Source organism: Ailuropoda melanoleuca, chromosome 5 (genome assembly GCF_002007445.2).
Source record: "Ailuropoda melanoleuca isolate Jingjing chromosome 5, ASM200744v2, whole genome shotgun sequence".
Taxonomy (NCBI): Eukaryota; Metazoa; Chordata; class Mammalia; order Carnivora; family Ursidae; genus Ailuropoda; species Ailuropoda melanoleuca.
This window is the reverse complement of record NC_048222.1, coordinates 20850750-20871036: the sequence shown is the minus strand read 5'-3', so window position 1 is coordinate 20871036 and position 20287 is coordinate 20850750. Positions and strand designations below refer to the sequence as shown.

At 42.2% G+C, this 20287-nt stretch overlaps 2 protein-coding genes across 16 annotated transcripts in view; one reads left to right on the top strand and one right to left on the bottom strand.

The window, feature by feature from the left end:
• The window catches only part of LYRM4 (LYR motif containing 4), a 158299-nt gene extending 146286 nt beyond the window's left edge, over window positions 1-12013 (bottom strand). Inside the window, exon 1 of one of the 3 annotated variants that reach the window (XM_034660381.1) lies at window positions 11421-12013. In XM_034660381.1, the coding sequence (XP_034516272.1) occupies window positions 11421-11506 (86 nt within the window). In that variant the 5' untranslated portion in view covers window positions 11507-12013. The remainder of the gene's footprint in view (window positions 1-11420) is intronic. The other 2 variants (XM_034660380.1, XM_034660382.1) reach the window with 2 other exon arrangements.
• A 57-nt stretch (window positions 12014-12070) lies between these two features.
• Window positions 12071-20287, top strand: part of FARS2 (phenylalanyl-tRNA synthetase 2, mitochondrial) — a 558277-nt gene continuing 550060 nt past the window's right edge. For 7 of the 13 annotated variants that reach the window (XM_019795025.2, XM_034660376.1, XM_034660371.1 and 4 more), the window contains exon 1: window positions 12072-12436. The gene's annotated coding sequence lies outside the window, so the exon portion shown is untranslated. Of the gene's footprint in view, window positions 12437-20287 lie in introns of all 13 variants that reach the window. The other 6 variants (XM_034660377.1, XM_034660375.1, XM_002915037.4 and 3 more) reach the window with 4 other exon arrangements.

The window sequence follows — 20287 nt, the reverse complement described above, 5'->3', positions numbered from 1 at the left end:
CTTAATTAATTTAGTATTTTGCTTAGTAAAGGGCAAAGGAGATTTTAGATGAGATACTTCTACCTATAGAAATGACTTCTGGTTAAGACAACATCACTGTTAGGGACCAGACACCAGGGAGGGATAATTATATAGGGAAAATATGTGTATTTACTCTCAAACTGTGGATGCGTAAAAAGAAATGATGAGGGCATTAAATGAATATGGTATAGAATAATGTATATAATTATAATGAATTGATCACAGAAGTAATTTTAAACTAGGCAAAAGGGGGTGTACTAAATCCACTCAAAAATTACCCCAGAAACAAAAGAATATAAGGCTAACAGATGCATTAATGACATCTAATGAGTCATCTGATAAATAAAACAAATAATTACTCTGAGAACAAATAAAATCTACTAATTGAACACTGGTGAATATTAACTGGCAAATAAAGAAAATTAATATATGAAAGATACATAATTGGAGAAACAAAAGTGAGCTAAGCGTATATAATACTGCAGATTAAGTTAACATCTAGGGCCAAAGAGATGCTTTAAAATTGTGTCTGAAGGGGTGCCTGGGTGGTTCAGTTGGTTAAGTGTCAGCCTGTGGCTCAGGTCATGATCCTGGGGTCTGGGATTGAGTCCCATGTCGGGCTCCCCGCGTAGTGGGGAGTCCGCTTGTCCCTCTCCCTCTGCCCCTCCCCCTCCTCATGCTCTCTCTCAAATGAACAAAAAAATCATTAAAAAAATCGTGTCTGAAACATCCAGACACTTTCCTGAAGCTGTATCACCACACACATAGGTACTCACAGGAAACATCTTCCTTGTACCACAGAGACACTGTCCCTGATATGTGATGTTTCATTTTGAACGGTCTTTCTCTTTCCGATTATATTCTGCTCACTGAAGTTCGAGTCATTCCCTCTAATCCAACATATTCAACCAATCACAAAGACCAGCTAATTCTACTTCTCGAGGTATCTCAAAACCAGTATTTTCTTTCCATTAGTCACTATTGCTCTACTTTGGCCTTCACCATCAGGACTAAACGGGACTAATGCCATTCCCTCCTAACTGGCCTCTGTGTCTTCAATCCCCTTCATGTTTGGGGTGATCCAGCTAAAGGTGTACCTATAGTCTGCTGAAAATCCCTAATGGCTTTCCGCTGCCTAACAACACGTCCCAGCAGTCTGGCAGGGCACACCAGGTTCTGTCATCTGTGGTCCCACTTCTGTAATCTGCCTACTCTCACCGTCGCCCTCTGTATGCCATCAGTGGTACCAAACTGCTGGCAGTTCCTCATGCCCAGCACCAATTACATCTTATCTTTTCTTTTCTTTTCTTTCTTTCTCTCTTTCTCTTTTTTTTTAAAAACATCTATCCCCTCTGCTTCTGCCTCCCTTCAGCAGCAAATCCCTACTGAATCTTTACAGCTCAGGCCAGCTACCATTACTTTCTAAACCTCACTCCCCTTCTAGACAGGCTATGTCGCATTGCTTGTCTGCCCCCACCATACGCTGCTTGGTTCTCTATCAGTACACTGCCACCACACTGCTGTAAAATTCACAGTGAATGTATTCCTGTGGGCACTGAACTGCAAAGATCCTTAGGCAAATCACATTGTGTTTATTTCTGTACCTCTAGCAGGGAGCAAAGGGTCTGGCACATAGCAGGTATCCAAGAAGTTTAGCTGGATGAAGGCTCAAACCAATCTCATCATATTGGAACTATGTATTCCAGTGATAGTTTTTTTGGATTGGGAATAAATACCTGGCACAGAATGTGACTCTGAAAGTTTAACTTGAGCTGGTTAAATCACTGTTAGCTACTACGAATTTCAATGATTTGGCATTTGGACTGCCAGTGTAAAAGATAACTATGGAGTAGCTAATTTACTTGTATTTCTGGAGTACCTGCTGTATGCCAAACACTCCCCCCGAAAGTTTTGCAACTTTAGTATTCTTCATTTTATAGATGACATACTGGGGAGTAGACGATTTGTACCAAGGTCACAGAGCTCATCGACCTTACATTCGAAACATGTTTTCTTTTTCTTTTCTTTTTTCTCCTTTTCTCCTTTCCCCCTTCTCCCCTCCCCTCCCCTCCCCTCCCCTCCTCTCTCCTCTCCTCTTCTTTTCTAAGTAATATCCACACCTAACATGGGGCTTGAACTCACAACCCTGAGATCAGGAGTGGTATGCTCTGGGCTCCTGGGTGGCTCAGGTGGTTGAGCATCCGACTCTTCATTTCGGCTCAGGTCATGATCTCAGGGTCCTGGGATCAAGCCCTGTGTTGGGCTCCATGCTCAGTGGGGAATTCCCTTGATTCTCTCTCTCCCTCTGCTCCCCCTTCACCCTCCCAAATAAATAAATACATCCTTAAAAAAGAATGGTATGCTCTACCAGCTAAGCCCCTGGGTGCCCCCAAAACAAGTTTTCTTGATTCAAAGGCCAGGAATCTTTCTAAGCCAAGACTGCCGTGCTCATGATTCTCATTCATAATATTGAAAAAATATTTAAAGCAAATTAGTTCAGGAATGATAATATTAGGGGAAGAAATAAGGTGTAAAAGAAAAGAACAGAGAAGTTCTAGCATCAAGTCATTGCCACTTTCATGTCTCTTATTTGTCATGAAAGACTTTTCTTTCTTTTTTTTTTTTTAAAGATTTAATTTATTTATTTGACAGAGAGAGAGAGAGACAGGCAGCGAGAGAGGGAACACAAGCAGGCAGAAAGAGAGAGAGGAAGAAGCAGGCTCCCAGCGGAGCATGGAGCCCGATGCGGAGCTGGATCCCAGGACCCTGGGATCAGGCCCTGAGCCGAAGGCAGATGCTTAATGACTGAGCTATCCAGGTGCCCCATGAAAGATTTTTCTGAGCTATTTTTTTGGTTTAAATGTCAAAACATTTGAGTTAAAAAAACCCGGCTATACTTTCAAAGACAATTCCAATAATGAGTGGGTATGAAGCCACACAGATAACCAAGATGTCACAGTGATAAGTTACAATGTCATAACTTTGGAAATTATAAATCTGCTTCTTAAAATGGGAGGGTAGAGATCAACTGAAAGAACCCTATTCAAGGCATTCCTGTTACCAACACAAACAAAACCCAGGAGGACCCATCTTAATTCAGCTGACTCTTACTAAATCTAGAAATTCACAGCTTGGCTCATGTCACTGATCTAGTTTTATTACTTAATTTGGTTTCTGTAGAATTTTCCTAAATTGGCGAGATACCAGTTAATTGAGACGATAAGTGCTAAGACGTAGGTAAAAATCTGTTACCTGATGAAATGGGATTCAGTGTCAGGAAAGGGGTCACAGAAGAAAAGAAATAGGAAATGAAGTACCTTTCACCCTTGACAAAGTAGTCATATGGCCATTGATGCAAGTCATGAAGAGGCAGGCAATTTTCTACAATGCTCATTACTAAACAGTTCTCAAACAATGTTTTGTAAGTATACTTGTGTTTAAAAAAAAAAGTATTATCCTGGTACAACACAGAATAACTTGAAGATACTTTACAGAAATCCTATTTACTTACAGCATTTTGTGGTCTAGCTTTACTCCTTTACTGTCTTACAACATTCTCTACCTTTATTTTCTCTTTGCCCTGATTCTCTCGTTTATTATTTTTAAATTATGATAATTATTTCATCTTATTGTATGTATTCTTGAAAGTTTTTTAAATGCTTTAGGGGGCAAGATGAAGAATAAATAGAATAGAATCTGGAAACTCTTACAAACTAAACTTAGTAAGTCAACAATGACACATAGATCTAATAATTTTTTAACACTTAGCTCTACTCTCAAAAGTAAAAAATATTATTTTTCCCCCAATTTAGGCTGTTGAATATGTAAAATATTTTCTTCTTGAAGTCAACTGTACAATTTTACTTATTTTTCAAAATCAACATCACTCAACATGGCAGAATTTAGCAACCATAAAAGAAATTTTTTTATGAAATTTCAAGCATATTTAATGGTAATGAATAATCTTTCTTTGAAGTCTAAGAAGCTGGTTTTTTTCAGAACAAATGAACTATCTCTAGTTGTTGTGTGGATTTGTAGAAAGAAAGAACCAGATGCCTATAAATAATATAATCTAATAAAGTGCCACAGGGTTCCCATGAGTTCAACAGTAGATACTGAGAACAATTTAAGAGTAAATTTGGGAAGAACTTAGAAAATTTAAGAGTTGCCTTTTCCTCTTTTATTCCTCTCCTCCTTCTTTGTGTTCTTGCATAGCCTATAATATAAAGCTTAAAAAATTTTCACAGAGAGGTATGATCTATTCAACATTTTATAGTGAGCAAAACTATACTTTGGCTGATTATAGAATTCTGTGGTTTCTTTGATTGCTCATAATACATACATCCATTCAAGACTTAAAAGAGAAAACTTTTTACTGGGGGAAAATCCTAATAATCTTATTAAGAACGCCAAAAAGCTGGTGGACCATCCTGTTTGTATTCTAGCTACTCCAAGGCTCTACTGCAATAATGTATATGATCTTTCAAGAACTATTAGGAACAAACTGGATTTGTCCATTTGTTCCTAAGCCAAAGAATATTGGGCAGTAAGGTGTTTAGTGTAGCTGTCCTGTTTCAGAAAGGGAAAGGTGCTTGGTGTTGATGCTACTCACATTAGAATTAGTATTATTCACCTTGGCATTCTTGATCAATCAGCGGCACATGGGGCAAAAGAGGTGGTCAATGTCAGAAGATCTGCAACAGTGAGTACGGAACCTGTGGAGGAAACCATCCGCCTGGTTCCTGCTGTGTCCAGGAGCTCAAGGCTCCCGGTCCTGAGCTTCTAGTTCAAAAAGAGGAGAGACTACTCAATAGAAACCACTGTTTAGTCCATCCATTAAGACTTCCATCAGAGGCTTCAATCATGTTGCATTCAGTCGTGTAGCAAGTAGTAATGGAGGCCTGACATTATCAACGGTTAGTAATTTACCAGTCACAAAACTAGGGAGAGCCTATTTTGCTACTTTAGCTAAATTGCAAAAATAACTATCTGTGGATTGATGTTTCTAAAACTTTTGAAGGCCAAGTCAGAAGATGCATGGGGTTGTAGGAAGTTTCCACTGCGGAGGGTGGAGTCCTGGAAAAAGCAGTGCCCTGCGGGCTGGGAGGCGTTCTAGTTCCCATTCTGTCATTCACCAGTTGTGAGACTTCAGTCTAGCTGTTTATCCTTTCTATCCTCACCTTTCTTTTAGATTTTATTCCTTGCTGGCTATTTCGACCAGCACTCAAAGTCATCTATGCTGGAACTCCAATCCAGGGCCTCTGGTTCTGAAGTGCCCCTTGTGTTTTACTTCCCCGACACCTCATTGTGGCTGGAATGCTCCTCCACCCGTGCCTACGTGTTCCTAGCTGCGGCAGTCACTAACCATTGGCTGGCCCAGCAGTGATTCCCAACCCTTTTCTCTTTGCTGCTTCCACTACAGGGGTGAGAATAGCTACACCCTCATTTTCCAGCCCCATGCCCAGCTAGTGATAAAAATGTAACAGAGTTCTGGTCAATGTTATAACCAGAAATTCATTGGAATGGTTCCAAGTTTACCCTTTCCTTATGAAACGAGAGCTTACTCTTTCCTGGTTGGGATGCCCTTCTTTCTGCTTCTTGCCTTGAATAAGGATATATTTGGAACTTCAGTAGCTGTTTACAACCATTATGTATTAAGCATGAGAGGAAAACGAACACTCAGACTCCTTGACATCATCTAGTGGCTAAGTCAGTTCGATCAGTTACCTACCTCTAGACCTTCTCTATGTGAGAATAAACCCCTTATATACTGTGTAAAGATTTTCTATTACTTGTAGTCAAAAGCATTCCTACTAATATCTATTTTTAAGGTGGTGCTTATGAGCACCACACCTTTTCCTCCTTTGAACTTTACTGATAAATTTTTTTTTTAAAGATTTTATTTATGAGAGAGAGAAAGAGATAGCAAGAGAGAGAAGGGGGGGGGGGGGGGGGGGGGGGGGGTGGGGAGTGGGGAAAGCAGGCTCCCCAATGAGCAGGTAGCCTGGCTCCAGCTTGATCCCAGGACCTTAGGATTATGACCTGAGCTGAAGGCAGATGCTTAACCGACTGAGCCACTCAGGTGCCCCATGAACTTTACTGATAAACTTCTGTTGATACTTTGAAAATTAATAAAGGGAAGTTTCATTTGAAATGTAGTCAGGAAGCCCTGTAGGGGGACCTCTCACTCACGAACTTTCCATCTAGCTTACCTTACACTACACTAATGGACTGGAAGAAGTTCACATTACTACCCCAGCAGAAAGGTTTTGGTTTTCTCCTTGCCCAGCAACAACTCAGCCAATGAGAAACCATCACCACCCTGAACTCTTCACTTTCCTCCAACAGTATTTTGTTCCAAGGAGCCTCTCCCAACCTCCTCCTTTTTCTCTAAAACGTTCTCCTCTTGTTTTCCAGACTAGCCTATGGTTTGCCATAGCCTGCAAGTCCTGAATTGCAATTCCTCTGTTCCTAAATAGACTCCTTGGCTGGTAAAATAATGGGCTCTTTTGTTTTTGAGGGTCAACGGTCAGTTACCACTCTCTACCATTAATGGGAGGCTCATTTTGGTCTGCAGCTCTCACCACAATGCTTAGTGTACAAGAAGTCTAATACTCAAATATTTAATGAAGAAAGAAGGAGTTCCGATACTCAATTTGGTAAGCATTTGGGCATTATTTTTAACCTTTAAGAGGAGAATGGCTGATAAAAATTACCACTGAATACAATTTCCTCTTACTTCTTAACAAATAATTATAATCATATACTGCAGAGTTACTGTGCTAAGCACTAGGGATATTGACCTAAAACAGAATTTCCGCTTTCAAGGAATGAATGGCAGACACAAGTAAACTTATAATAACAATAGTGTTTGATATGTGTAATAATAAATCTGAGAGCACAGTGCTTCCTCAACATCCACTTATTTTCCACTTTAACCAGAAACCGGCTGTCAGGCATGGCATGAATCACAACTTCCCATCCTTTCCCATCTTCACCTCCTTCACCCCTCACCCCCCCCGGGTGAAAAAGTGTCCCTCCTTCTGTCCAAAGACCAACTGTGCTCTCAGACACACCACTTCTCACCTCTTGTGGGGTCTTGCTCTAGCAGTTGTCCAAACTCCCATATCATGTTAACCAGACTTCCTGGGGTGGTGGGTTGGTTTCTACTCTTTGTGGCTGTTTACTTTCTTCTGATTCACTTCTCCACCCCCACAATCCAGGTTCTGCCTTAACCACCTCACTAATACCGCTGTGGTAAAGGTCCCTAGAGATCTCCGTACTGCTAACACCAGGGACCACATTTCCGTCTTTATTTATTGGACCTACTTTCCCAAAACACGTGACTATCTTGACTTCTGCGACACTACTCCATTGCTTGTTCTCATCTTGTTTCTAGACACTATAGTAGTTATCCAAGAGTGGCCCAGGGGCCACTGGGGGGCTCTGGGATCTTTCAGGGGATCCATTAGGAAACCTATTTTCACAATACCAAGAAGACATTTGCCTTTTCCACTCTCATTTTCTTATGAGTGCACAGTGGAATTTCTCAGAGGCTACATGACGTGTGATATAGCCACAGGCTGTAGGCAGACACAAATGTAAGAATCTACCCTTCTTTTATTAAGATAGACATTAAAGAGATTTGCAAAAATGTCTAACAATGTCACTCTTGTCACTAATTTAATGGTTACTTTTCATTAAAGTGTTATTTATGTCAGTATGTAATGCGTTTATTAATTCATTTAAAAATAGGTGNCGCCCTGAATTGCAATTTTTTTTTAAAGATTTTATTTATTTATTCAACAGAGATAGAGACAGCCAGCGAGAGAGGGAACACAAGCAGGGGGAGTGGGAGAGGAAGAAGCAGGCTCATAGCGGAGGAGCCTGATGTGGGGCTCGATCCCATAACGCCAGGATCACGCCCTGAGCCAAAGGCAGACGCTTAACCACTATGCCACCCAGGCGCCCCTAAAAATAGGTGTTTTAAAATGGTTTAATTTTATTTTTTTTTTAAAGATTTTATTTATTCATTTGACAGAGAGAGAGAGACAGCCAGAGAGAGAGGGAACACAAGCAGGGGGAGTGGGAGAGGAAGAAGCAGGCTCCCAGCGGAGGAGCCCAATGCGGGGCTTGATCCCAGGACTCCGGGATCACGCCCTGAGCTGAAGGCAGATGCCTAACGACTGAGCCACCCAGGCGCCCCTACCCTATAATTATTAATCAAATATGTCTTTTTTCTCTATCAACCACTACTCTTGCATTCATGAGGACCCTAATCTCTGGGACACCTGGGTGGCTCAGTTGGTTAAGCATCTGCCTTCAGCTCCAGTCATGATCCCAGGGTCTTGGGATCAAGTCCCACATCTGGCTCCTTACTCAGCAGGGAGCCTGCTTCTCCCTCTGCCTGTTGCTGCCCCTGCTTGTGCTCTCTTTCTCTGACAAATAAAGTAAAATCTTAAAAAACAAAAACACTTCTTTAAAAAAAAAAAAAAAAAAGGACCCTAATCTCTCCTCAGCATTGTTATAATCAACTCCCATTTGGTGTCTTTATATGTAGTCCTCAAAATTATCTTCTACATTGCTGCCAGGGATCTACCCAAAACGCAAATCTGGCCATGTCCGCTTTCTGGCTTAAAATGCTTTATTGGCTGCCTGTTAGCTAAGAATAAAATCCAAGTTCCTTAGCATGGTGCCTAGGCCCCTGAATCTGTGGTCTTTTCCACCTTCAGTCTCATCCTGTCACCCCCTGAAACACACTTAACTCTCTAGCAATTAAATAATCTCCTACTGTTTGTTGTTATCTGAGCATACTTTGCTGCTTCATGCCTTTGACCCAATGTCATCTTCTGGGAAGTGTTCTTTTTTTTTTTTTTAAAGATTTTATTTATTTATTTGACAGAGATAGAGACAGCCAGCGAGAGAGGGAACACAGGCAGGGGGAGTGGGAGAGGAAGAGGCAGGCTCATAGCGGAGGAGCCTGATGTGGGGCTTGATCCCAGAACGCCGGGATCACGCCCTGAGCCGAAGGCAGACGCTTAACCGCTGTGCCACCCAGGCGCCCCTGGGAAGTGTTCTTGATTCTACCCGTAAGCATACCCATCACAGCACTTAGCAGTTTGTGAAAATGGTTTCTATAACTGTGTCCCACAGAGGTTTGTTAAAAAAGCCACTGATGGTAGGTGCTTTGCTGAGTCCAAAGCTCTTATCTTTCTATCTCCAGGTTTTGGTACCACGCAGGGCAAATCAGTCTTCAGACAAGTTTTTGGAAGTACTGAAGTAAAACGACACTTAGGAAAAGGACCTGTTTGGATGGAGGTTGGGGTTGTGGATGAGGAGAATTAGGAAAACCTGTGTCCTGAGAAGGTCATGATTGAGCTGAATCTCAAAAAAGGATGAACTCAAGACAAAAGTGTTTAAAGGGCATTGCCCAATAGAGAGAACTTCCCAAGGGGGAAAGGGGCTGTCTTTGAAATTCATAAGACATAGCCTTAATACAGAAGGACATTATTTTTTAGCAAGTAAGTTTATTATCTTAGAGATCATACTAATGGGAATCTCAGGTTTTAGGTCCATGATTTCAAGAAAGTGTAAAATGATTACCAGATTCCTATAGTTAATACATTTACACATGTAGTGTATGATAAATTTAGTTCAAAAGCATTACTCAAAGTATTCCAAATTTCTGCCCACCAGGTACAGCTTTGAATGGTTTTCCTACAGTTTACCCCTGTTGACTTGGCATTTATTCACTTGATAAAAATTTTGCCTCAAATGTGGATTTTACCACCTGGCTCATAAATCATTTCCAAAAGGATTTTTAATAGTGTAAGAGTCCTCAGAGATTACCTTACCAACAAGCTAATTTTGTAAACAAGAAAACCAAACTACTAAGGTTGAACGACTTGTTGAAGGTTACATATTCTCTGAGAACTCCTCCTTGACTTTTCTACAATGTGCTTTCACATCTACCCTATCTCTTGCTTCAGTGTGCGACCTATTGCTGATTCCCAGTTCTTGTTCATTCTCGGTAAATTTAAATGACAAAATATCTTCTTCCAGACTGCAAATAACTGGTTACCACTTATTCACTTGTATATTTTGTTAGGCTTCTTCAACAGACTTGGTGAAGTTCTTGGTGCTAAGTATTTGGTTAATTTTTTGTTAAAAATTCCACCAGTATCTCCAACGTTTATAAACTTTACCTTCCAAAGACAAAGCCATTAAGTAAAATCACGCTCTCCCTTGAAATGTTTCTTTCAACCATTTGACTGGTCTCACTGGTAGGACCCAGATGTTGTTCTCAAATTTACATTTCTATGCAGGTATCTAAAAATTAGATAGTCACTGCTTGAGAGGTTTAGTATTCTGTCCCATAACCAATGCTGTGTTGGGTCTACTTATCATAGGGCCTGGCAACTCATATACCCACTGGGAGGGTGGCGCCTATCTGACGGGACTCTGTCCTAGGACACTCGATCCTTAGGCTGGCCAGTCACCCAAAGTGAGACCTAGCATAAATATGGCTCAAAATCTGAGATGATCAGGCAGTTAGTAGGAAAACACCGAACCTGAAAGGATGCAGAGAGAAAATCATTAAGATGCATACAGTAACCATGGGTACGGAGTTATAAGGAAGCAAAAAAGCAAGGAGAGGCTGTGAGGCAGACAAAAGATATATGAAATGAACAAGGAACACAGGAGCAAATATGAGAAGGGGAGAGACATGGAGAAAGTTGTGTGCTACATTGAGGGATGTAAGTTTAGACTGCAAAGATCCTTTAAGCTGTATCCCCACCTGATGAGGCCAAGATAAACGTTTCGTATCCCAGAAGTTTGTGAGAGTTTCTTTCCTTTACAGCTCCTTGAATCTCCTTACAAACGCTGTCCTCGCCCCACGCCCTCCTCAAAGCCAGTACCCTAAGGAGAAAAGATTTGATTCTTGCAACCCAAAAAGCTGGTTAAGGCACCTAGGATATTAGAGTGGCTACAGCGAGGCTTCAGCTTTCGGACATGTGCTACTGGCTGCTCACTTACACTATTGACTCTTCCAACCCTAGGGAAAGTTCTATGCATGCGACAAATGGGTCCTAGCTTGAGCACCTGCAGCTTCCACGTCCACTCTTCTCGTGGCAGAAACACACCACTAACCACGCTCCCTGAGAACCACGGTATTCGACTTGGGGGAAAACATCATAAAACTTGAATCTCTTCTCTGATAGAATGAAGGGCAAGCCCCCCTCCCCAGCTTTTTCCCGGAGGTTTCAGAGAGCCACGCGGGTCGACAGGGGCACGCTTTTCGGCGGCGGAGCCTTTGAATCCCCATCCCGAAGTTGCCGGCGCGGGACAGGAGCTCCCCGAACCCCGGACCTCCCGGCCCCCGCCGCCCGCCGAGTCACCTGTAATTGTAGGCGCTGAAATGCTTGCTTTCTCTCAGCATCGCCCGGTACAGATCTAACACTTGTGCGCGGCTGGAGGCTGCCATTTTGGAAAGAAAAAAAAATGGGTCCTCTTCGAGAAGGGCCCGAGTTTAACCTAACCCACAAAACTTCAGTCTATGCAAAACCACGAACGAAATAAAATAAAATGCAGTGGGGCTCGGTCTTGCTAGCGGGCAGGGCCTGGGCCTGGGTGAGCACGGGCCCGCGCCTGGGGGCGCTGGGCGTCGCGCGCCGCTTCGGAGGCGGGCGCAGGCGGGCTTCGGGCAGCTTAAGGGGGAGGCGCCGACACGGAGGCGTTCCCGTCCTCCGCCCGCGACTCGAAAGGCTCCGGCGTGCAGCAGCCTTACTACCGGGCTGAAGCGGGAAGAGGGGCACGGCCGCAGGAAAAGGGCTGAGCCTGTGGAGGGACGTAGGCCGGAGGCTCAAGCACCGAGTGCGTGCGGTCCGTCAAGCAGCGCCTTCACGAACGGCCCGGGGTCGTGGCGGGGACATTTAGTCTCACGCCACAGCGCCAAGTAGCACCTCCGCGAGCCCGTTGCCGCGTTGCCAGGGTTACCGAGCGCGCCCCAGGTCGACGCTCCGCCCCCCGGCCACAGATGACCCGCCCCTTGCACTGGGGCCGCCCTCCGCGCCGCCTGAGAGGCCGAGCGGGGTTTCCAGGGAGCGTTTACATTACGGCGCTCTGCCTGTGGGCCCCCAGTGCAGGGAGCTTTCTGAGCGCGGAGATGGGACGCGGGGGGCGCAGAGGCGATGGGTGAGGGGCTCCCGGGTGGTCCGGCTCCGCTCAGGGCGACCGGTTAAGGGCCTCGGGAACGAGGACCCCTTTCTTGTCAAAATGGCAGCGCCCAGCGTGCTGTGGGGTTATCTGTAAGGGAGGGGGTGCGGCAGGTAAGAGCCTTCCCCAGGAGAGTAGGCAGCGTGCTGCGCTTCACATCTTGAAACACCCAAGTTTGGGTCTCCTGGGCGAGCGGTGGGTAAGTGCCAGTCTCGCTGCAGCGTGGGGTGCGACGTGGGCGGTCAGTGCTGGTGGTGGGGAGTTACTTGGCCACGGGATTTCCCCCCTTTTTCGGGTGTTCTTTGAGCTCTCGAGGTTTTGCTTTTGAGTTTTCAGTCCCGAAAAGTTTTGTCATCTAATGTATACAAAAGGTGGAGTGGCGTGGGTAATAAATTGGGAAAACTTCAGGGATTTAAGGACTCTCTTGGGATCATTTCAGACCCAAAGCAAGAAGCTGAGCAAGTTTTCTCTTGAAGATCTTTATGGCTAAGTTTTCTCTCTTGGTCTTTCTCTGAAGACGTCAGCTTTTCACAATCCCCTTCTTACAGTGGTGAATGAAGTTGGTTATTGTGGTCCTTGGACGTAGAACTGGGCGTAGAGAAGCCTGAGCTACTTCTAGTTACTGTGTTTGCAAAACACCTGTTTGTTTTGGGACTCGTCTATGGTCAACTTCAGGAAGAGCCTCAGTTTTCTTGCTCAAAACACAGCTAGGAGTAACTTTAGACGTAAAAAACAAGGTTGCCTCAACATCCATCTTTCTTCAACCACTGAGTTGTGGTTGTAACACATCTCTTTAAGTTTAGCTGGTTTTAAAATGACATTTGCTTTATATCAAAATCTCGTATTTTCTGGAACTTTAGGGTAAGAAAGCACTTTTTTGATCTTGCTTTAAAGTTGCAAGCACTTTAGTGTACTTGCAACGTCGTGTCCGTGCACCTAGATACACTTGTTAATATTACTCTCTATAATGCAATAGCATTTAAAAAAGGCATGGAAGAGAACATACCCCCCCCCCTTTAAAAGAATTTTATTTACTTATTGAGAGAGAGAGAGAGGAAGCGAACGAGATCACAGAGTTAGAGGGAAAAGCCGACTTACTGCTGAGCAGAGAGCCTCATTCAGGGCTCATGACCTGAGCTGAAAGCAGACGGTTAGCCAACTGAGCCACCCAGGTGCCTCCAAGAGAACATACTTTCGTGAAAATCTTCTTAAGCTTCCTGTTTTTGTTTTGTTTTTAAAGGTCTCCCACATCTGTGAGTATCAAAATAAAGTTTTCTACAGGGTATCTGAACTTCTGTCATTCTTGCAGGTTGATCAGGTCATTGGGCAAGTCTTACCTCAGGATTATTGAAAGAGATTTTAATATTTTGAGTTTTCCTTGGCATTACGTAAATGTTCAAGACCAAGGGAATTGCACATTATTACAGAGTAAGGTCTAGAACCATTTTCTCTTAATATGGTACATGAGTGCTAATGATATAAAATGCAGCACCTGGGAAAACTACAATATTCACGCAAATTAAAAATAAAGCTATCAAGGTAAAAGAAAAAAACATGAAAGTTATTTTGGCTTGTTTAAAAAGTGGGTCTCCTGGTTGGCTCAGTCATAGAGCATGTGACTCTTGATCTCAGGTTCATGAATTTGAGCCCAACGTTGGCTGTAGAGATTACTTAAATAAATAAACTTAAAAAAATAGTAGGGTTTGCATTATTATATTTTGCTATCCTCTACAAAATGAAGTTGGAGTAATTGTTACTGTATACACTTGTTCATGTCTAATTATCGGGCAATTTAATCATTAATGTATACAATTAATGTATCTAAATTACCTTAACTTTGTCATAATCAAATAAAGCTTTTCAAATAAATATATAAAGTTTAGTTTGGGTAGCCTAGTCATCTGTTAGTACAAAGAATAGTTGGGATTAGGAAAGTGATAGCTTCCCAGTAGATTCTAAGTCCTCACAAAAATACTTTCATTGTTTTTGAAATAATATACCAGTATCTTGGATATCATTGCTGTGAACAACTAATAAAAAAAATTACATTCCAAACCTAAATCTCTATTTTTGTACATCTTTATTGCAGAGATGACTATTTTCAGTAATAGCTGTATTTGAGGTTGAAACGAACTGGGCGAGCACCTGAAGATTGCTTACTTACTTATATGTCCTTTAATATGCATCTATTCTGGGCTGAGTATTGTATTAGGTACTGACTATAAGCTAGTGGTACCCACCTACTATCATCTAGGCTTCAAAATGTAAAAATTGCTTTAATATTCACCTATCTGTAGTTAAATACTTATAGTTCTTTATGTAAAATGATGTATTACCTTGTATTAAAGTTAGGGTTGCTGGATTGCTGATGAGCAGTTAATGTTTTGTGAAGAGAAATTTCTCCAAACATAGTAAGTAATAGGACAGAAGTTTATTGTCTTAGGCTTAAATATTAAAACGATGTGTAAAGGAAATCTTGTATAAATGAGCAACTTGTGACATAATGATTTAGAAATTGTTCCACTCCAAACATGAATCTAAATCTTTATTATATGTAATTGTCATTTGTTTTTATTGATCCTTCATTCTAATAGAATATGAAGCTGGAAGAGACCTTGGATATCAATTCCTTTTTATAGATGAACAAACTGAAGGCCTTTTTCTCATTCATTCATTTATTCAACATTTATTGAACATTTCCTAAGTGCCATATATTATCCAAGATGATTGAGTTACCATGAAGAGAGTCCTTCTCCCCAGAAATGGACAGGGAACTAGATAAGCAAAATATTAGTTTGTTTTGATAGGTGCTGTGATAGGGATAATATTACCAGGTGTCTGCGGAGTACCAAAGAAGGCCATTCAACTAGGACTTTGACCTAAGGGAAGACTTTCCATCATAGAAGGTGTTTCCCCAATGAGTTAGTAACAGCCGGATGAAGAATGGGGTAAGAGCATAGTATATATATATTCAAGGCGTGGAGGTGTGAGGGAGCATGACCCATTCAGGGAATTCTGGGAGAGGGGATGGGAGGGACCATCTATGAAACCAGACATGATTAGCCTGTACCTGATTTATTTTAATGATGTTTCCTCTGTTTGGGGGATAAATTATTTCTTCAGCATAGGCTAGTTCACCCAAGTAGAACTTAACATCTGAACTGTTGAGATATAGGTTAGTTTTTCAGGTGTTGGTAGGATTTGTTTTAAACCATATTTTTGATCCTGTATTCCAGGAGTACTGAAATTCAGTTTACCTCTGCATTTAAGTTGACCAGCCTGGAAGTTCAAGCCACTGTTCTTACTGATATTTGAGGGCTATAAATCAAACACTGATCCTGTCTTCCAAAAGTTTACAGTTTAAATACACTATGTATGTAATTAAAATAGAAAGTACAAAGTGCTGCAGGGCAAGTACTGGGGAAGTGCTATGGGGTCTCACCATGAGCGGTCACTTCCATGGGTGGTGCCTAGGCCACACCTGAGATGGACAGAGTCAACGTGGCTGATGCCCAGGCTTCAGGGAATTTTTTTTTTTTTTTAATTACCCAGGTGATTGGTTGTAGCCTGATAGAGAAATATTGACATTTGGGAATTAGGGGGCTTTTTGGGAGGAGATAGTGTTCATGTTTGACTTGAGAGAATTTAGGTTTGTGCTGGGCCTTGAAAGGAATTTCAGGATTTGGATGTGTGGGTGTGGTAGTAAGATGGTTATTGCAGGTGAAGGTTTACCCTTAGAAAGGGTAAAGGAGAGAGAGTCTGAATGAGGTTTAGGGGAAGATGATCACAGCCTACAGAACACTGAGGGGGGGCTTTTTGAGGGAGGGAAGAAGAGAGTGCTTGAAGGTGAGTGCAGGAGATGCAGCTGGAAAGGCCATCAGGGTGGACCCCAGCTTGGTCCTTGTAGGATCTCAGTTAGTCCTTTGGAGACCTGATGGGAAAGAAAGCTGTTAACTGCATTTAAGGACAGGGGTGCTGAGAAGTTAGATTATTGAGCTGGAGCTAAGCAGCTAGGAAGCAGAGAGGGTGGGCATTGGTCCAGGATGTGATCTGTCTAGTCATGATGCTACACTGCTTCACAGATGGTTTTCAGTGGAAGCTTTAGGTGTTTGAAGTGTATTAATTTTTCTTGGATAACATGGGTAAATTTCAGACATATTTGAATTTTAATTTAGTTGGATTCCCACTTATTTGTAAAAGCTAACTGGTTAGCTCCTAACAAATATTCAGAAAATCTCACATGTTCATTTTTATACTAGCTTTTTAGTCTTTTAAGATAAATTTACATTTTTTTCCTATACCATGTGTTAGAAAAGACCTAAATCGAATACCTTTTTTAGGTTGTCTGTTCTTGTGTGCCACAGACATTACCTCATGATGGATTTCTGAGACTCACCTTTCTGTAGAAGTTCAAATATACCTAAGAAAATCTGTTCTCTGAGAAAGTTGGAAAGCAGCTAGATAGTCTAACTTCATTGATTGGAGGCTAAGGGTTCCCCTACTTGTGGGCAGCAACAATAAAACCGACAATTGATTTTGTTTAAAGTGTATCAAATGTCACTTACTTCTAGAGGATTTTTTTTTTAACAAATTCTTTGCCTTCTGAAGGAAAAACCATCTTTTCCTAATACAAACCCCACCAAGCTTTCAACTTGGGGGCTGGGCGGTTGTGTGTGTGTGTGTGTGTGTTTCCTGAGTGCTCATTGCTAACTGTGTGGTGGCCTTTCTCACTAAAAGCATGTGTGTGTGTCTTTGTGTGTATATGAAATATCTGAGAATACAGTATTTAGACCCCATTAGTGAAGGTAAAAATGTACAGATAAACTGTATCATTTATGGTTATGATATGGCTACTCAAAATAACATGCTATTTTGACAGTTGCTTTATCTTTACTCTCACTGAGTCTACAATAAGAAACTAGTTTCTTAGCAACTAAAATATATTCTCAAACAAGAGCATTAAAAAAGAAAAAAGCCCATAAAAGAAAAGCTATACCCCGTAGTTGATGTCTGGACCAGCCATTCTTGTTGGGGTGAGGGGTGGGCTGGCGGTGAAATTGATCTGAAATAGTATGATATCCTCTTGCCAGGCCTGCTGCCTGGGGACAGCCTCCTGTTTCTCACGGAGTCTGGGTGCTAGAGTTAGCTTGCAGGAGGCTTGGGGAAGACTGTTTTTCCTTTTTCTTCTTCTTTTCCGTGTCTTTTTTTTTTTTTTTTAAATTTTTAAGTGTCCCTTATCTTATATCCTAGGTAAGAAAGTGCTAGAAGAACTAGCCCATAAGTTCTGGAGCAGAAAGCCTGTGTACAGGTTTGTCTTCATTGTAACTTATAGCCAGTGGTTATATATCTTGCAGTTAGCTGTGACCAGAGTAGGGGTTGGAGGACAAAGAGGGAATTGAGCTATTTCAGGCCTGTTGTGTTATATCCATGAAAGGGTTTGAACTTCTCTAGGGCTAACAGTTCTCAGAGAATGGGTGGGAGATCCCCAAACCTTTTCAGGGAACCATGAGGTCAAAACTATTTTGATAACAAAATAGTCTGTAATTCTTATAAAGACAGATTTGAAGCTCTGATGGACTTCTTTGAGTGGGGAATAGCAGCTGCCATCTCTTGTTTGTCCAGATTAGTTGGTTGTTTACAGAAAACACTTAGGATCTGCAGTGTTGACTCTGTTTAGAAGAGAAAAGCAGCCTGTTTTGTTAATCACTGATGAAATACCAGGTCAGTGTCTTCTGGTAGACAGTACTGAGTCCTGTGATGTTGACTGTTCTCTTGGAAGGACGATATATCTTTTTTTTTTTTTTTTTTAAGATTTTATTTATTTAAGAGAGAACACAAGCAGGGAGAGCAGCAGAGGGAGAGGGAGAAGCAGACTCCCCACTGATCAGGGAGCCCAACTCGGGACTCGATCCCAGGACCCCAGGATCATGACCTGAACTGAAGGCAGACCTTAACAGACTGAGCCATCGGTGCCCTAGGATGATATATCTTTGTAAAGGAAAATCCTACAGTTCTTTCCTGCTGCATCCTCTCGTCACCAGATGTGGAGGGTTTTTACTGACACCAAAACAGTTCTCTGCAACACCAGCTGGGTGTCCTATAGTTCAGCTTAATTCTGACCCTACCTGAAGGTAGCATCAGATTCCACAGGTTAATAAGGGCTCATTCCTGCAAGACTGGCCTCCCTACCCTCCTACTTTACATGCCAATTGCAAGTAGTAGGTCCCCAGGTTACCCACACCTGCTGTCCTATTTGCCTGCAAATTGGAGGTTCCCATGACCCCTCTTTAGGTTTGAGTAATTTATTAGAGAGGCTCACAAAGCTCAAGGAAACACACGTACAAGTTTCTTAGAGGCTGTGTGAAAGAATACAGATGAACAGCCGGGTGAAGAGATACATAGGGTGAGGTCTGGGAGGGCCCTGAGTGCAAGAGCTTCTGTCCCTATGGAGTTCGGGTGCATCACCCTTCCTGTGTGGATGTGTTCACCCATCTGGAAGCTTTGCAAACCCCTTACTACTGAAATTTTATGGAAGCTTCCTCATGTAGGCATGATCAATTAGTAGCAACATTTCCAGCCCCTCTTTTCTCTAGAGAAGTGGGATTGGTGGGGTGGGGCCAGAAATCCCAAGCATCTAGTCATGGCTTAGTCTTTTTGGTGACCAGCTCCCTTTGAGAGCCGTACAGGAGCCCACCCAGAGTCACTCCTTTAGAACAAATGATGCTCCTAGTTTTCTTAGCACTTAGGAATTTTCAAGGGTTTTAGCATCCCCGTGTCAGGGTTGGGGTCAAAGACCAAATTTTAGAACGAGATGCTTCTAGTATTCCTACCATTTGGAAAATTACAAGGGCTCCAGAGACGGGAACTGAGGGCAGAGACCAATATATGTATTTTCTATTATCTCACAATCTTTGATACTTGTCTTAGTCTGTTTGGTCTATTATAATAAAATGCTATATAAACTGCATAGCTTATAAGCAACAGAAATTTATTTCTTACAGGTCTGGAGGCAGGGAAGTTCAAGACCAAGGTGCTGGTAGATTCAGTGTCTGGTGAAAGCTTTCTGGTTCACAGATGGCCGCTTTTTTGCTGTGTTCTCATATGGAAGGGGCAAGGGATTTCTCTGGGGCCTCTATCATAAGGGCACTGATCCCCTTCCTTAGGAATCCTCATGATCTAATCACCCAAAGGCCTCACCTCCTTATATTATCACCTTGGTTTCTAACTTGGGATTTTAATGTGAATTTTGGGGGGACATATACATACAGTCAATTGCAATATTATGTTGGAGAATGTTATTAACAGTAGAAGGTAAACAGAATTCATGATTTCTTTGCCATTCTTTGCCAAAAGTAGTGAATACTTTTATATGATTTCATATTTCATAGCTTTTTAATTTAAAAATTTATCTGCTGAGCACAACTAAAGCAATTCAGCTTGACAAACCTGTGTCCTGTATATTGTGTAATTGTAAGCTTGAGTTAACTAATAATAGTTAAGAGTATAGAAGCCTGGGGGCGCCTGGGTAGCGCAGTGGTTAAGCATCTGCCTTCGGCTCGGGGCGTGATCCCAGTGTTCTGGGTTTGAGCTCCACATCGGGTTCCTCCACTAAGAGCCTGCTTCTTCCTCTCCCACTCCCCCTGCTTGTGTTCCCTCTCTCGCTGGCTGTCTCTGTCAAATAAATAAATAAAATCTTTAAAAAAAAAAAGTATAAAAGCCTAGTTTGTGTGAAATGGATTACAGTAATATTGGCAGACAGTGATACAGAGTTAGCTTCAGGTAATAAGGATTCATCTATTGAGAGAAATATCTTTATAACAATTCCTGGAATTCTGGACCGCAGGGGAGAGTGAAAATGGAGAAATCATGAAATAGAACAAAGCTTATCAGGCATATTTTCTTCCTTCCTTGACGTTTCCAGGTACTAACATTGTCGTCTATTTCAAGTCTTTGAGCACTTTGAAATAAGTGCTGGAGCATTGATGATGGGAAACTCTGTTAGAAATCCCATTCACACCTTGGCTTCCAGGTGAGTGAGAGCCCCTCCAGC